Below are 16,814 nucleotides of genomic sequence, written 5' to 3'. Positions count from 1 at the left end.
AAAGGATCTGGAAGTGAGGGAAGGCGAAAGACTGCAAGGGGGTTGGGGAGGATGCAGGGCAGTGCAGAGAAAAATTAAGTTGATAGAAAAATTCTAATCCCTGCAAAACGAGGACAGTTTCATCAGCTGGAGGGCGGATGGAGGAGGCTAAGGCCCGTGCATTATAATTCAGGGGTCAGAGGTCGGCAGTAATCTATAATCTACAAAGAATGAATTGTACAATCTGCAGACTTCCTAATCCAAACTCTGACAAGGACGCCTCTGACCCACGCTGTGCAAACAGCCTGTGCACCCAGGTCGTGCAGCTGCGAGAATGCTGTGTCTTGCAGGATGTCACACACATACACACACACATGCACACCCCTCTCGGGCAGGGCAGGGCTACATCACAAGGGGAGTGCTGCGGGACCAAGGTGGGGCAGGAGCGCAGAGCCATTCAGTGCACCAGTTACAACTTACACACACACACAACATTCACTCCCTCTGTGTTAAGATAATCACAGGCCGCGTCTACACTATGGGTGCTGAGCAGCACAGATATGGAGTTGTAGCAGAGCCCCTGTCGCACCATAGTGTAGACGCTTCCTCCAGTGATGGAAGTTGTTTTTCCTCCTCTCTGAGCAGTGGTAGCTAGATCAACAGCGTCTACACCAGGGGTTAGGCCAGCATAGCTACAGCGCTCCGGAGGTGTGAATTTTGACCCCTGAGCATCGTAGCTGTGTTGACCTAGCTGTTAAGTTTGGACCAGGACACAGACCCAAAAGCGTGCACCTGAAAACACTTACGTCTACTCTACACACAGAAGTTGTGTCAGTTTAATTCAAGGTGTGATGTTCGCTCAGCGTGGGTACCCTGGTGCAACTTTGTGTGTGGACACCGTCACATGGGTTTAAACCTGGCTTGCATCAGTTTAGCTTGCCCTTCTGAAATGAACTTTGGGTAAAATTGATATAAGAATGTCCACACTCAAAGTTATACTGGTTTAACTGAATTGGCTTCACAGCAAACGATTTGCTAAACCCGTGCAACCTACGTGTAGACGAGGCCTTATTCCAAAGGGGATCTTGATAACAAGGGCTCGAAGGCTTCTGGGCCCCTGAGAATCACGACTTGGGACACACCCCATTAAGGGCCAGACTCAGTTACTTGAGTTATTCCATTAAAGCAACAGTTATCCTGATGTGTACCAACTCAACGGCCAGCCCTGCCAGAGGCAGAATGGTCTGAATTAGGAATCAGTGCAGACTTGGTGGGGACAGGTGGTCCTGAGTGCTAATCCTGCCTCTGCTGGGTGACCTTTTGCAAGTCGCTTTGCCTCCCCGTGCCTCAGTTTCCCCATCTTCAAAATAGTCCTGACGTTTCACAGGGGGTTGTAAGGCTTGTTTAATTCATGTGTGCACAGAGCTTTGAATTCCTCAAGGGCTAAGTCTTTTTATTTTCCCTCTAGGCCGCTTGATAGTGCGCTGAGGAGAGCATTAGAAGCCCTTGAGTGAAACGTGCAAAAGCAGAGTGAAGTGTTGTTAAAGTCACAGAGTGCGCAAAGCTGCCAGTCAGCCAGGCCTGCAGCTTCACAGGACCTTGTTAGCATCTCATGGGTTCAGCCGGTTAACACTGCTTCTGTCTTTCTCTTCCAGGTGCATGGGAGAATGGTAGTGCGACCATAAGATCATGCTCTACACAATGACATGTTGGCTTCCAGTCCTGGGCCTCCACTGGATTCTTCTGAGCACCGCCCGGGTGGTGGCCTGCCCGGCTCGCTGCGAGTGTGCTCCTCAGATCAAGTCCGTGGTGTGTCATCGCAAACGCCTCAGCTCCATCCCCGAGGGGATCCCCACCGAGACCAAGATCCTGGAGCTCAGCAAGAACCGGATCCGCTGCCTGAACCCGGGGGACCTGTCCCCGTACCCTTTGCTGGAGGAACTCGATTTAAGCGAGAACATCATCGTCAGTGTGGAGCCTGGGGCCTTCAGCAACCTGTTTAACCTTCAGATCTTGCGGCTCCGAGGCAACCAGCTCAAGCTGATCCCTTCTGGAGTCTTCACCAAGCTGACCAATCTCACCCTCCTGGACATCAGCGAGAACAAAATAGTCATCCTGCTGGACTACATGTTCCAGGACCTGAGGAACCTGAAGAACCTGGAGGTGGGAGACAACGACTTGGTGTACATCTCCCAAAGGGCTTTCTCTGGCCTCCTAGGCCTGGAGCAGCTGACCATAGAGAAATGCAACCTGACGGCCATCTCAGCCGAATCCCTCTCCTACCTCCAAAACCTGGAGGTCCTGCGGCTCCGACACCTCAGCATCTCCACGGTGGAAGATGGGAACTTCAAGAAACTCTACAATCTCCTGCAGCTGGAGATCGACAACTGGCCGCTGCTGGAAGACATCTCGCCCACCAGTTTCCAGGGCCTGAACCTCACCTCGCTCTCCATCACCTACACCAACATTACGGCAGTGCCCACGGCCGCCTTGAAGAACCTGGTGTACCTCATGTACCTGAACTTGTCTTATAACCCCATCAGCACTGTGCCCAAGGGCTCCTTCAAGGACCTCATCAGGCTGCGAGAGCTCCACATGGTGGGGGCCTTCTTGGTCTCCGTGGAGCCTCAAGCGTTCTCTGGCTTGAGGCAAATCCGCCTCCTCAACCTCTCCAACAATTTCCTTTCCACCCTGGAGGAGAGCACCTTCCATTCAGTGAACACGCTGGAGACGCTGCGCGTGGACAGGAACCCGCTGGCCTGTGACTGCCGCCTCCTCTGGATCCTACAGCGCCGCAAGACGCTCAACTTCGACGGGCAGCAGCCCATGTGCTCCTCACCCCCTGAGATCCAGGGCAACGCCCTGCGTGACTTCCCGGACTCCATACTCTTTGAATACTTCACCTGCCAAAAGCCCAAAATCAGGGACCGAAAGTTGCAGCACATAACAGCCCGTGAAGGGCAGTCTGTCTCCTTCCTCTGCCGTGCAGATGGAGAGCCCGTTCCTGCCATCATCTGGGTCTCCCCTCAGCACAGGATGATCACCACCAAGAGCACTGGACGAGCCACCGTCCTGCCCGGGGGCACGTTGCAAATCCGCTTTGCCCAGGTCCAAGACAGTGGCACCTACATTTGCATCGCTAGCAATGCCGGAGGCAATGACACCTACTTTGCCACCTTGACGGTCAAGGGGCATCCCGTGGACGGCTCCCTTTATGCAAACCGGACCTTGTCCCTCAGCGAGTTCAACGACACCTTCCACAACAACACGCAAGTCTTCTTAAAGTTTACACTGGACCTCAAGACCATCCTGGTCTCCACGGCCATGGGCTGCATCACCTTCCTTGGGGTCGTCCTCTTCTGCTTCCTGCTCCTCTTTGTGTGGAGCCGGGGGCGGGGACAGCACAAAAACAACTTCACCGTGGAATACTCCTTCCGCAAAGTGGATGGCCCCACCACCACCGCTGGGCAGGGCAGCGCCAGGAAGTTCAACATGAAGATGATCTGAGCGGCCCCAGAAGGAGGGTGGTTGCTAGTCCACTGCCTGCCACCAAATGGGGCCCTCCAAGAGCCCGGCAGGGGGTAGGAGCATCCTTCCTTTGTTTTCCAAGTGACCACTTCGTCTGGTCATGTGGCTTCACTCCTCTGGAGATCGAGGCAGTAAAACTCACGGAGGAACCTGGCTGGGACGTTGCCTCGGTTCGACCACAAGGGCTCGGAGGCAACTGGGAGGAGCGAGCGGTTTTCCCCGTTGGCCTTGCCACCCAACTGAACTGAGCAGAAGCATCACTGGAAACGGCCCCAGGGGCCTCCCAGCGGCTTATTCCCATTTCTGAGCACACCCCACCTTCTTTGAACTGTGAGACCCCCCCACACCCAGGTCCCAGAGGGCAAGAGCGGGCCAAGGAGGCATGCACAGCCCTTGTGGGTCAGGGCCTCGCGATGTAGCTAACATTCTTTTGTATCAACTATGCATTTTTCAGACCTTGAGCAAGCAGTGTCTGGGCCCGGAGAACCTGCTTCCTTTTTTAAGAGACCATCTGGAACCCTTTCTCGGTTGTTGTTTATGGTTCGTTTTTAATTTGTTGGGGGTTTTTTTTTAAATGAATTTCCAACAGACGTCTTCCTGGGCGACAAGGGACTCCCGCAGAGCAACTCCTGGCTGCCCTGGCACGCGCTCCAACCGGCCTGGGCGGCTCGATCCAACGCAGGGGAGGTGCTGTGCTCGGAGGAGTTCCTCTCGGCATTCGGAAGAAGGGGCGGCAAACCCCAGCGCCTGGGGAGGGAATCCCCCTGCACAAGCAATAATAACCCAACCCAACAGTCCCTTCCAGACGTACGGGTCTGTGCAGGCATGAATGCCACCCCATTGGCGCTGAGCGGTATTTCCCCAAAGCACACTGGCATTTGAAGCCAGCGAGCAGGCTGCTGGTTGAGGTGGCAGCAGAAACGGGAAGCGCAGCCCCTGTGAGTAATGGCCAGGCCTCGGCAGGCTCGGGGCCGAGCTAGCTGGCCCGCTTGCAGAGGAAATCACCACGGTAAAAAAAATGACACCGTCTCGACTGCGTCTCTCGCTGCTGCTGGCCTCTGCGCTCTGTTCCGTCCCTGCTCCTCCCTCCGGCTCCACCTCTACTCCACCCCTTCCCTCGAGGCCCCGCCTCTTCCCCGCCCCCTCCCCTGAGGCCCCACCCTCATTCTGGCTCTTCCTGCCCACACTCCACCCCCTCCCCAAGGCCCCTGCCAGCCTGCCGCTCTCCGCCCTCCCCCAAGTCCCTCCCCAAGCCACCAAACAGCTGTTTGGTGGCGGCCGCACGGCAGAACAGCTCTTGGGCAGCGGCGCCGTCCCAGAGCTGTGAGTGGTGGGTGTTGAGCATCCATTATTTTCCCCATGGGTGCTCCAGTTCCGGAGCACCCACGGAGTCGGCGCCTACATGGGGAGAATCCCCCATCCCTGTTCTCGGTGGAGCTGCTCCAGAGAACAGCAAGGTGGAGCTGGGCACACAGTGGGGAGGGATGATGAGGAGCTGCCCTGGCTCCCCTCTGGGCATGGAGGATCCTCAGCTCCTGATCCTGTTGGGGGTAAAGAGGCCCCGTCACCCATCCTGGATGAAAGGGGAACTGTTTTGTCTGGCCGTGCATCTAACTGCCCAGCCGATGTGCAGTTACCCAGTTTGCCTCGATTGCCATGGCACCGGTGTGTGCAAATTAGGTGTGCGCTTGTGCTTGCACTAATGGGCATGCAGAAATGCACGGGCAGTTTGGGGACCCTGGCTCTCTGAGAGGGCACCCCCAAATCAAAAGAGGCAGCCACCAGTGTAAAAAGAGAAGTCCTGACCTGTGGAGCGAGAGAGTGGGCCAGACTCATTGAAACAGAGCGTCAGACCCACGCCGCAAGAGAGAGCACCTGAGCTATGCAATCAGAGCCAGATCCAAAGCCTGAGCCATGTAAAGAAAGGGTCACCCCAAAAACCAGCTGGTCTTTTCTCCAAGCGATCTCCATTTAACCCACAAGCTGGTCTGGTCCTTTGGCTTGCAAGGTCTGCAGGGTCTTCAGTGGAAAAACCATACCAGATGCTCCTGTGCCTGTAACAAGGCTGGAAAATAAACAGCTATTTAAACAATAGCATAACAAAGGCACGCTCCCGCCCCTCCAACCCGCAGAGAAACGCAGGCAGAACCGTTAAGCACAGCAAACGCCACTGCGGCGTTAGCCTCCTCAATTAACCCTTCCACCCGCGGCCACCGAGGGGGCCGAAGGTCCCAGGCGTGTGCGCGCGCCTGGCCCAGACGCGGATAATAATTCTTCTTGCTGCTCCATTTGTGCCACGGCATTTTCTGTTCACAAATTTGAGTTGAAGGGAAAACAGGGATCATGTCAGACAGAGCGGGTCCATATAGCAGGAGATTTTTTTTTTTTAAAGGAAGGAGGAGGAGGAGGCGGGGAGGCAAGTGACTATCCCAGGTGGGCATGAACTGGATTCGGGATTTGCCCAGGATCTGTGGGTGTTTAACTGCTTTCCCTCTCCAGCCCCACAGAGCGATGCTAACACGTCACACTGCTGCACCTCTTCCCCGCTGAAGGCCATGTTTAGAGGGACGGCATTTCTTTACAGTGCAGCCGGCTCATCAAGCCCGTTTCACCGGGAAGGTGCCACTTCTGTTTTATTATCCTCCCTGCCCCTGGCTGTTATGACGCAGAGCTGGCTGGATATCAGTCTCTGACCACGTTACTCAGCCCATAATGTACCCAGCAAAATCGTTCTGCTGGATGGCTCTACTATTAAAGTCATTTGGGAGGGAGTGTTGTCTAGTGGTTAGAACAGAGTGGGTGCACCAGCTCCGCTGTCTGACCCCAGGGCAAGCTATGGCCCCTCTCTTTGCCCCATTTTACTCGTATGTAATCATCCCTGCTTATTAATGTTAATTCAGCACTCTCGATGTGTAGGTCCCTTACAGAGCAGCTCGTAGGGGTGCTGTGTGCACCTTAATTCATGATTTAGTGGGTGCAAAGCACTTTGAGCTCCATGGAGGAAAGGCCCAAAATAAGAGCATTATAACATAATATACTGGTTAGTGTGTGCGCATGCACAGCACTGTCCTCTACTGGATGGAATGGGAACTGCTCCACTGAGTGTCATAGGCCCTATACTGCTAATGGAGATTTGCATTTAGCTTGAGTGGCAGGAGTCTGTGCTTCCGCAGCAGAAGCAGCTGGGGTCTAGCTCCGCTGCGGTCTGAAGTCTTAAGTAGAGCTGTGCAAATAATGGGTTGGTTTTTTGGTTCACTGGCAGTTCTGAATGGTGGGGGGGTGGGGGCGGAATTAATTTCAAATCAAATCAAAAACAAATTTTTTAAAAAAACGTTACCAAATCAACATAGCAAAAACCATGGTTTGGGTCGAAACAAAACATTTCATTTCGACTGTGTGAGGGGTTTGGGGTGTTTTTTTTACAATCCCTTTTAAGGCAGTTTTCAAACAAAACGTCATTTTGAACGGCAGAAGTTTAAACCTTTTGACTTTCGCTGAATTTTTTTCCCAACACAATCTAACTACGCGCTTTGGTGTTGCCAAATCTGCAATTTTTTTTCCCCACCGAAAAAACAAAACAAAAACGTTTTGGCTGAAAAGTTTCACCCAGTGCTACCCTTAAGTAGCCACAGCATGCAGCATCAGGAGACGTATTTATCAGCTCCGACGGTTTTATCCCACATTGGACGTCCCAGGCCTCCTCGATCTGTGATATCATTTTCCCCACAGACAGAGAATCCTCACTTCACATGGGGAACGAGCAGGAGGCAAAGGTCTTGAATGCATGCAAAGAAAGTGTCCTCACTAATGAGGAACAAGGGGAGCATGAGGGGGACTATATAGCTGATGGGCCTGATCCTGCTGCTTTGAAGTCAACAGCACCAGAGGAAGCAGGACTGGGCCCAGAATCCCATGCTGGCATGAGTCATCTGTGCAATATTTTTCAGTTTCACTTTGCAGAGTTCCTGCAGATTTTGTCTTTGATTCCCATCCAGAGAGGATCCACCAGGCAGATCAGCGAATGGTTGCTCCCCTGCTCACTGTGGGTAGAGGGGGTGAAGGACTGGAGCCCATCTCTTCCTTTGTTTTTAAATCATGTCATTTCCCCTTAGTTTTTGAAAAAAATGGAAAAATAAAAAGGTCAAATTTGCAAACCCGGCTACTCCCCATCAGCATAGCCCCGGTGCTCTAACCCCCAAGCCAGAGGCTGTGCATTGCACTGGGGAATCTCAGCTCTCTCTGCTGCACTCCAACGCATCTGGCCCACAATATGTGCCTTGCAGTGTGCAGACCTGGCACAATCATTTTCACTAGCATGGGCCCGTGCAAACCATTCCTAAGAGCAGCAGGAGTAACCGTGAACAGGACTGGGGATCAGGCACCCAAGGCTGTTGCTGGGTGACTTTAGTGAATCTATGTACGCTGGGGGTGTGTGTGTGTGTCCCAGGGATCTTGACACCACTCCGGGGTATCTGGGACAAGCAGAACCGCTTGCATGTTTTGGACTGAATTTTATAATGGCTGTTGGAGAAAACCAAAGATCGTGAATCGTCTGTGCCTCACGGGCACAAGAACAGGACAACAGGTCTCCTCGAGATGTCACCTCCATCCAGGAGCTGAAGTGCAGAGTGGTGTTATTATTACGTTTAGCCCCATGAATGGCTCCTGGAGGAGGTGTTAACATAGCCCATGATAAATTGTAGGCATGAATATACATGCAGATTAACATGCGTGCTTGGCATACAGATACCAGCCTCTGCATGAGCACCTGCTCCCATCCCCGCTGCTCTGCACCAAGGACCTCAAGAGACGCTATCCTCCCCCCGGCCCCGACGCTCCGCCATCTCCTCCCCCGCTTCCTCCCCCAGGCTGTCGCTGCCTCTGGCACCATCACGGACTTTCTCTGCGAACGTTCACATGGGAGATGTTAGTTTCTTGGCTCCCCTGGTGGATTAAAACAGGTCTCAGATGCTGAGGTGCCCCCAGGAAGGAGACTGGGAGGCCTGACATCCTCTCCCCTGGGGCAGGTGGGTGGCTTTTTGCCCCCACCCTCCTCCTTTATTTTCACAGGTTTTTTCCTCTCCATTTTCTCTTAAGCCCTTATGTGTTTTCTCCCCCTCCCTTTGCTCTCGATGCTGCATCCCCTGGGCCATGACACACCTGCCGGGCAGCAGCTACCCCAGCTGCAAGGCCTGGGAATGGGAAGACAGCCCTCCTGACTGACTCAGACCCTCCAGCCCAGACACGTTGGCCAAGGGGTTGGTGCACCGGGAGTAGGTCAGGGCGGGCAGCAGACCCCGGCACTGCGTGCCCAGGGGCACCAGGACCCTGCCCAGATGTTATTTTGTGAATGTGTTTTAGGCACAAGGGGTTTGACAATTTAATCCTAAAAGGCACAAGGCCAAATTCCTTCCTGGACAAAATCCACTGGCCTGGGTGAAGTTACAGCCGGGATGAGTCTGCCCGTTCACGTAGCCCACACGGAGGATGTTATGGAACCCGAAAGGGTCACAGCAGCAATTCAGGTCGAGCCAAAGAATCAAACGGCCTGACTGGTTCATCGGAGACACTGAGATCAGAGATGGACAAGACCTAGGTCATCTAGTCTATCTCCTGCACCCCGTGGGCTTTAGGGCCTCTGCTCCAGAGCTTTGGCCAACCCCGGGTCAAATGACTCACGCAATGTGGCTTCTGACCCCTGCCTGGGGAGCCTGTGTGTTCCCCATTGCTCACCCTGTGTCCCGTTCCCCCCAGCCTCTCCCAGTGCTGCCCCAGTGGGAGGAAGGTCAGGAAGGGGAACCAGCCCTGAGGAGCGCCCACAAGCAGCTGGAAAGGCAGGCATCACTAGGACCCGGAAAGAGAGGGCAATATGGGGGATTGCCCCGCGATCCGGCAGCTGCTCTCTGGGACCATGTCCTTCCCCAGGGCCTGCAGTCCTCGGAGACTGGGCCATCAGCATCAGAGCCTCCCAAAGGTGAGCGGGATCCACCTTCAGGCCGTCCCGAATGACTTACCCTGCTAGAAAGTAAACATTCCACCTCTGTACGTGACGCTTTGTCATCGTCCCTCTCTGGGGCTTGCCCTGGCACCAGGGGCGAGCCCACGTCTCTGCTGGGTCCATATGGCCTGCAGCCGGTTAGCACACAGGTGACCCGCAGAGCTTGGGTGGGGGGGTCTTTCTTCAGCTGCCAGCACAGTGGCATGGAACTGCTCAGGCCAGGCTCTGTCTGCCAGGCTCCACAGACAGACATAGGCACCATTGGGGTCTAGCCCTGACTCGGAGCCCGCCCCACCATGCCCTGGCACAGCTGGGCTCACATGGGTGCCAGGCCTCACCCTGCAAACGAGTGCGGCCCTACATGTTGAAACAGACCCTTTAGTTCAAACCAGGTCAGAGGGATCATCCCCAGGTACAACCAGAAGCCCCCACCCTCCACGTAGCCGCATCACCCCCTACTCAGCCGCTGCCGGCAGGCACCAGGGATGCCGGGGCGCCCCTGTTTGTGAGGCTCCGTGGCCCTGCCTGGATTGAGAAGCCAGAAGCGTGGGGCAGGGAGGGAATTCAGTCCCAGATGGGACTGGGGCTGGGGAACCAGGGCAGGGGCCGTGACCGAATGGCAGAAGACATGAAGGAGATGGACGGGCTATGCACGAGCCCCTCAACCAATTCCCCGTGGCCACGCCACCTCTTCACACACGCAGCCCCAACGGCCTAACCAAAGGCAGCAGCACCCAGAGACCAACCTGCCCATGTCACAGGGACAAGCAGAAGAGCGGGGCTGACCCCGCACCCACACTGAATTGGGGGGCAGCGCCCAAACATTGTGGCTTGAGTCCCTCTCTGCAAGGGTCTAATGAGCATGCCCCCTCCAAAGAGCCGCAAGCTGTGACATTCAGATCCTACCCCAGAGCTGCCCGCCTGGCCTCTGATGTCAACGCGGCTCTCTTTCCTTTGCCCCAATTCATTCATCCACTGCTGAAAATGCCAACATGTCTGCCCTCGGACTGCCAGCAGCTGGGAGCCACCTGCAAGCTTTTCCTCCCCACCAATGCCACTGCTGATCCCTCCTCCAGCCCCCAGCCCACCCCCAGAGAGCTATGCATGCCACGTTGTGTCAGGAGTCCAAGTGGTGTCGTCCACGCAGTTAGCAAGTCCACGGTCAGTGTCCGGGGTTTTTTGGGGGGGGGGGGTGAAAACTTAAGAGCTGGGAAGCCCCGGATGGTTCCTATGGAAGGCCTTGTCTGCACGGAACATGTCCAGTTTCCTATGTAACAAGCATGTGAAATATACCTGAGAAAAGCAACGCGCCTCCCGTGTCGTTTTTCTTCCTCCCCCTCTGCGGAGCGACGCAGGAGAAAAGGCAGAATCGATGACTGACGGCCTGGAAAGAGGAGAAGTGGGGCGCAGCCACAACCGGCCAGGTGCTCCCAAGTCAGGGTCTGAAATCTGCACTGTCACACCAGCGTGAATCTGAGTCCGGGCCTCTCTCGCTCTGGCTATCAGGAGTTGTTCCCGTGCACGCCATGGACTTGCTCCAGTCTAAAGCTGGGGTAAGTGAGACGAATGGGTACGTCTACACGCCACACTAAGCTCAAGCTCTGACTCGGGTTTGAGACGGAGCCCCTTTTCTGTCCACACACACCTCAGTCTGACTCAGGTCAGCACGCACTCAGGACCCAGGTCCTAAGACCCTGCTAGAGGGGTGGGTTGGAGCCCAAGTCCCGCTCTGACTTGGGTCCAAGCCCTGTCACTTTGCCGTGTGGATGCAGCTCAAGTTGCAGTCCCAAGTCAGAAGGGCTGGGTAGTACAATATGGACCTGTTAGCACGGCTGGTAGACCCGGGTCCAGCGACTGTAAGCCCCGGTTCACAATGCAGTGTGAGCTTGGAAACACTAAGTCCACAAGCCCAGGTTCCACAGAGCTGGGCTTAGAGTGCAGTGTAGACATACTCTGACTCCAGTGGAGTGACTCCAGATTGACACCGCCCCGGCTGACAGCAGGACCTGCACCCCCGACAGAGCCATTAGGGCCCAGATCCCCAAAGGTATTGAGGTGTCTAACGCCCACTGATCTCAATGGACTAGGGCACCTCAACACCTTGGAGGACCTGGGCCTAGCACCCTAACTTCGGTGATTGGCACACAGCCAAGCATTTCCCCGTTGGGTCACACGCATTTGTGATGGGTCTGGGGCAAGGGCTTGCTCTGCATTGGCTCTCCCCAGAACCAGGAGATGGTCTCAGGGAGTGCCTCACAGATCGGCATCTGCATTGCAAGCAGCACCCCACAGGGCAGGCTCAGGATTCAGAGGGACGTGGAGACAGTTGTCTCTGCACCTCGTGTGATCCGGATCATCCCGTCTGAACTGCCAGGCCTAGTATCCAATTATTCAGCTGCTGCAGTGTCAGCTGCTAAACATTACTGCAAACAAGAGACAGCCCAAACTCTCTTGGTTATTATTATGTGCGCTGTGGTAGCATCCAGGAGCCCACTGTGCTAGGCGCTGTACAAACACAGATGAAGATGGTCCCTGCCCCAGACAGATTCCAATCTCAGTAAATCTCTTGATTTAAATCCATTGCTAGCTGGAAACAAACAAATAACGAAGCATGAGAACTTCATTATTCAGGTTGGCATGAGTACTTCTTTTCGGGTGGGACACAGAGCTTAAGAGTTAACAGGCCCACTTTATATTAACGTGGCACCTACAGAGAGTTTGCTAAGATTCCCGGTGGATTAATAAATTGCTATCAATTATGAAGTAATTATGCATGTCGGGTTTTTTAAATACTTAATAGATGACGCTAAAACAACCTGTGGAGGGTCACTGATGCAGCGCCTGCCCCGTGGCCCTCTCACAGCCCTGAACAAAGGCGGGTCAGTGTCATGATCACTGCTTGACAAATGGGGACACTGAGGCACAGAAAGGCAAAGTGACTTGACTGAAGTCACACAGCAAGTTATTGGCACGGAAGAGAAACCAAGAGTCCAATTACCCAGCCCTAGTGCCCTAGTGTTCTCATCACTGGATGGCCCTGTCTCTGCTACATATATACCTGGACACCTGGTCAGTTACCCAACCACATTCAGTCACGGCCCCTTCCCTGGTTCCCCAGTCCCCCCCACCCAGCCGTTTGCACAAGGAACTCAAGCAGTGCAGGGGCAGCAGCAGTTATTACCTGGTGGAAAGTCAATTACTGACCCTGCCAAGGAACGGCTTGGAGGTCGCCTGGAGAGCCCTGAGCCAAATGGGGACTTATTTAAAGGGCTCTTGGGTTACCAGGTGCTTTGCACCAGTCGCCCACCCCAGTCCTCGTGAATGAGGAACAATGCGGCAACAAATAATCGTGAACTGGACTTGATGCTTCCGTTGGCTTCAGCGCTATGACATAGCTCGCTGCCCGCCCCACCCCCGCAGCCCACAGGTCAAATTGGGAACACAGGCAAGGTCAGAGCCAGCATGAAGGAGAATTGGGCGGGGGGGGGGGGGGGGATGAAGTTTGCGGAGGGCGGGGGAACGTGATCAACAACTCACTTGACAGGAGAGGTGGGTCTGATGCTTTGCAGGGGGGCTAGTGAGGCAGGAGTGGGGGGAGGTGACACAGGCTCCTGTGAAGCATTTTTGGGGTGAACAGAGACGGTGGGTCCTTGCGACACAGAAAGTCCATCATCCCACCCCACCTCTCCGCCCCACCTGACCCACGCCTCACCTTCACCTACAAACACCCCATCAGCAGCCTTGCAACTGCTTTCCCACTCCCCCCATTCCCCTCCCTGCTGAGCTGCAAGGGGTGCTGTCCTTTGCCCTCCCCCACCCGCCCCCAGTGCAACCTGAGTGTTACATCATGACCCAAAAGGGGCCCTTAGATGTTTCTGGGATCGTTAATCTGGCCCTGCCTTAAGATCGTTCCATGTTTTCAGGACCAATGTGACTCCAGCATCCGATTCCCGAAAGGAAAGGAAAGGAAGGACATTAGGACACACGGGGCCTGCAGCCAGCGGAGAGGACCTCGTATGGGGAATAAGAAATAGAGGGGAAGGGGACAGGTCCCATCCCAGCCTCCCTCCCCCCCACCCCCAATTTGGGCCTTTCCTAAAGAACCGGTCGCCCCTAGAACCCCTGGGCAACAAATCGAGGTAGAGTCGAATTAGTGGCAACGCTGCCCTCTGCTGGGGAGAAGCAGCACTGGTGATGGAAAAACTACCAGCCATCCCACTCCCCCATGCCCCATAATACATGGGTCGTGATGTGAAACGAGCTCCAGTCAGTCCTGGAGCTGGGTCAGGTGTGAAGTCACATGGCAAATTAACATCACACAGGGTAACGGTATGGTGATGAGGCACAGAATTCACTAGAGGCTTTGCCAGATTTGAGTAGAGTGGCCCCAATGCATCCCCAGGATACCGGACATTCTGGTACTTCCAGGAATGGCATGGGCCCACCTGCGTGCCCCTGCCTTCACCGGTGGGACCTGGCATGCAGTGTGTGGGGGCGGGGCGGCACGCTCTTCAAAATGGCATCCTCCATGTGTGATACCAGAAAAAATCATGTCCAGGACTGGACAGGGGACAAACCAGAAAAAAGCAGGCTTAAAACCGGACAAACAGCCTGCCTACTTTTGATTAATTGTCCCAAAATCAACATGATTAGATAGATAGATAGATAGATAGATAGATAGATAGATAGATAGATAGATAGATAGATAGATAGAAGCGAATATCATGATGCAAGATCGATACATCCTTTGGGCTCAAGGTGCTATAGCTCTGTATAAATGTAAGCATGAAAAATGGAGGTTACTTACCTGTAACTGGAGGCTATTTGGTCCCTAGCTGCATTCCACACATGGCTACGCACGCACATTATGCACCTGAGTCCAGAATTTTTTGTACACTGCATCTGTTGGCGCGCACTTGCATCTTAGTTCTCCTCGTGTGCCGAGCCAAGGGCATTAAAGGAGGTGCAGGCTGAGGCCTCTCCAGTTTCCCATTCTTACTGCAGTTCAAACAGTCTGCAGCAGAGGGGATGGAGGGCAGGTCGTGGAATACACATGGGGACCACACATCTGGAAGAACCAACAGCTGCAGATCAGTAACTCCATTCCTTCTTTGAGTGACGGTCATAGAATCATAGAATATCAGGGTTGGAAGGGACCTCAGGAGGTCATCTGGTCCAACCCCCTGCTCAAAGCAGGACCAATCCCCAATTTTTGCCCCAGATCCCTAAACAGCCCCCTCAAGGATTGAACTCACAACCCTGGGTTTAGCAGGCCAATGCTCAAACCACTGAGCTATCCCTCCCTCCGACGTGTACACGGTCCCTATGTGTATTCCCCAAGTGGGAGATTAACAAGCAGTAGTCAGACTGGGGGTGGGGTGTGTATTCCCCAGGTGGGAGATTAACAAGCAGTGCTGCTGTCCCCACAGCTGTAGCCACAGTTGATGACTGGACCAGAGCGTAATGTCTTCTGGAGATACACAAAGAGCTCCAAGTAGCTGCCCTGCATATCTCCAGGAGGGTAAGTCTCTCAGACATGGAGCTGAAGCAGCTTGCCTCTAATGGAATGAGCTCTCAGGACAGGGAATGTGAGCTAATTAGTAACAAAGAGTAATACAACCCAAGATCCATTTTGAAAGTCGCTGCATTGATATAGCTTGACCCCTTGATCACTCTGCTATGGAAACAGATAGTTTAGGTATCTAACACCCTTTGTTCTTTGCAGATAAGACCTTCAGATATCTAGAGAATACAGCTGTCTCTCTTCATCTGAGGCATGTGGTTTTGGGAATAAAATACTGGAAAGTGGATTACCTGATTCATATGAAACTCAGAAACTACTTTAGGAACAAATCTAGGGTGGTATCGTAACAAGACCTTTTCTTTATAGAAGATGGTACATGGTGGGTCTGCCATGAGCGCTCCCAGCTCACTGACTCTTCTGGCTGACCTTCTGGCTATTAGAAAGGCCACCTTCAAGGACAGATGGGCTATAGACCATGTGGCTAGAGACTCAAATGGGGGGATTCAGTGAGCAAGAACAGAACAAAACTGAGGTCCCACTGAGGTGCAAACTTCACAAACGGTGGAAGGGACCTGAGAATCCCCTTCAGAAATGTAGTTGTGATAGGTGAATGAATGTGGTACCATTATCCACCAGAGGATGGAGAGCACTGATCACTGGTAAAACTAAGCATGAGACCCTAAGACTGAAGGGCAAGTAGCTACTCTAAAGATAGCAGGTTTCAGAGTAGCAGCCATGTTAGTCTGTATTCGCAAAAAGAAAAGGAGGACTTGTGGCACCTTAGAGACTAACAAATTTATTTGAGCATAAGCTTTCGTGAGACTGCTGAATCGGAATTAATTTGCAAACTGGATACAATTAACTGAGGCTTGAATAAAGACTGGGAGTGGATGTGTCATTACACAAAGTAAAACTATTTCCCCCTTGTTTATTTCCCCCCCCTCCCCCCACTGTTCCTCACACGTTCTTGTCATCTGCTGGAAATGGCCCACCTTGATTATCACTACAAAAGGTTCCTCCCCCACCCGCCCCTGGTAATAGCTCACCTTTCCTGATCACTCTTGTTACAGTGTGTATGGTAACACGCATTGTTTCATGTTTTCTATGTATATAAAATCTCCCCACTGTATTTTCCACTACATGCATCCGATGAAGTGAGCTGTAGCTCACGAAAGCTTATGCTCAAATAAATTGGTTAGTCTCTAAGGTGCCACAAGTCCTCCTTTTCTTTTTTCTAAAGACAGAAGGGATCCTGGTGGATTCCAGAGACAAGTTGTGCTGGTGAGCCCAAGAGAGATACGCTTCCATTTTGCTCCACAGCAGCTTCTCGTAGAGTCCTTTCTGTTCTGGTTAAGGAGCGACTGCACCCTTTCAGAACATGCATGCTCTATTTCTGATGCCTCTGCAACTACCTGTCACTGAGTGGCAGCAGTCCCGGATTGGGGCGCTCGAACCAGTCCTTGGGCTGTGTTAGAAGGCCCAGCAATGTGGGGATGTTCATGGGTGGGTGAACTGAGAGCTTCAGCAGATCCATACACCAGAGCGGTCTTGGCCAGTTGGGCGTAATCAGGATGACTCAAGCTCCGTGTCGGCGGATCTTCAGTTGTGGTATCAATGGGATGAGAGGGAAGGTTTACCCCAGAGGATCCTTCCATGACATTGGTAGGGTATCTTGCTTCAAGCCCTTGCCCAGAGCTGCTCTGGAGTTGTACCAAGGAAGTTTTGAGGTGTAAAGATCCAAAGCTTGTGTTCCCCGTTGGACGAAGATATTGTCAAGAACTGAAT

At 53.5% G+C, this 16,814-nt stretch overlaps 1 protein-coding gene across 4 annotated transcripts in view; it reads left to right on the top strand.

Annotated features, from left to right (window-relative positions):
- LINGO3 (leucine rich repeat and Ig domain containing 3) overlaps positions 1–10,472 on the top strand; it is a 103,515-nt gene extending 93,043 nt beyond the window's left edge. For all 4 annotated transcript variants that reach the window (XM_043535901.1, XM_037885905.2, XM_037885904.2 and 1 more), the window contains one exon: positions 1,635–10,472. In XM_043535901.1, the coding sequence (XP_043391836.1) occupies positions 1,669–3,486 (1,818 nt within the window). In that variant the 5' untranslated portion in view covers positions 1,635–1,668 and the 3' untranslated portion in view covers positions 3,487–10,472. The remainder of the gene's footprint in view (positions 1–1,634) is intronic.
- Positions 10,473–16,814: the final 6,342 nt, after the last annotated feature.

Source organism: Chelonia mydas, chromosome 25 (assembly GCF_015237465.2).
Source record: "Chelonia mydas isolate rCheMyd1 chromosome 25, rCheMyd1.pri.v2, whole genome shotgun sequence".
Classification (NCBI taxonomy): Eukaryota; Metazoa; Chordata; order Testudines; family Cheloniidae; genus Chelonia; species Chelonia mydas.
Note: the sequence above shows the minus strand (reverse complement) of the source record. Positions and strands in the feature narration are given on the sequence as shown.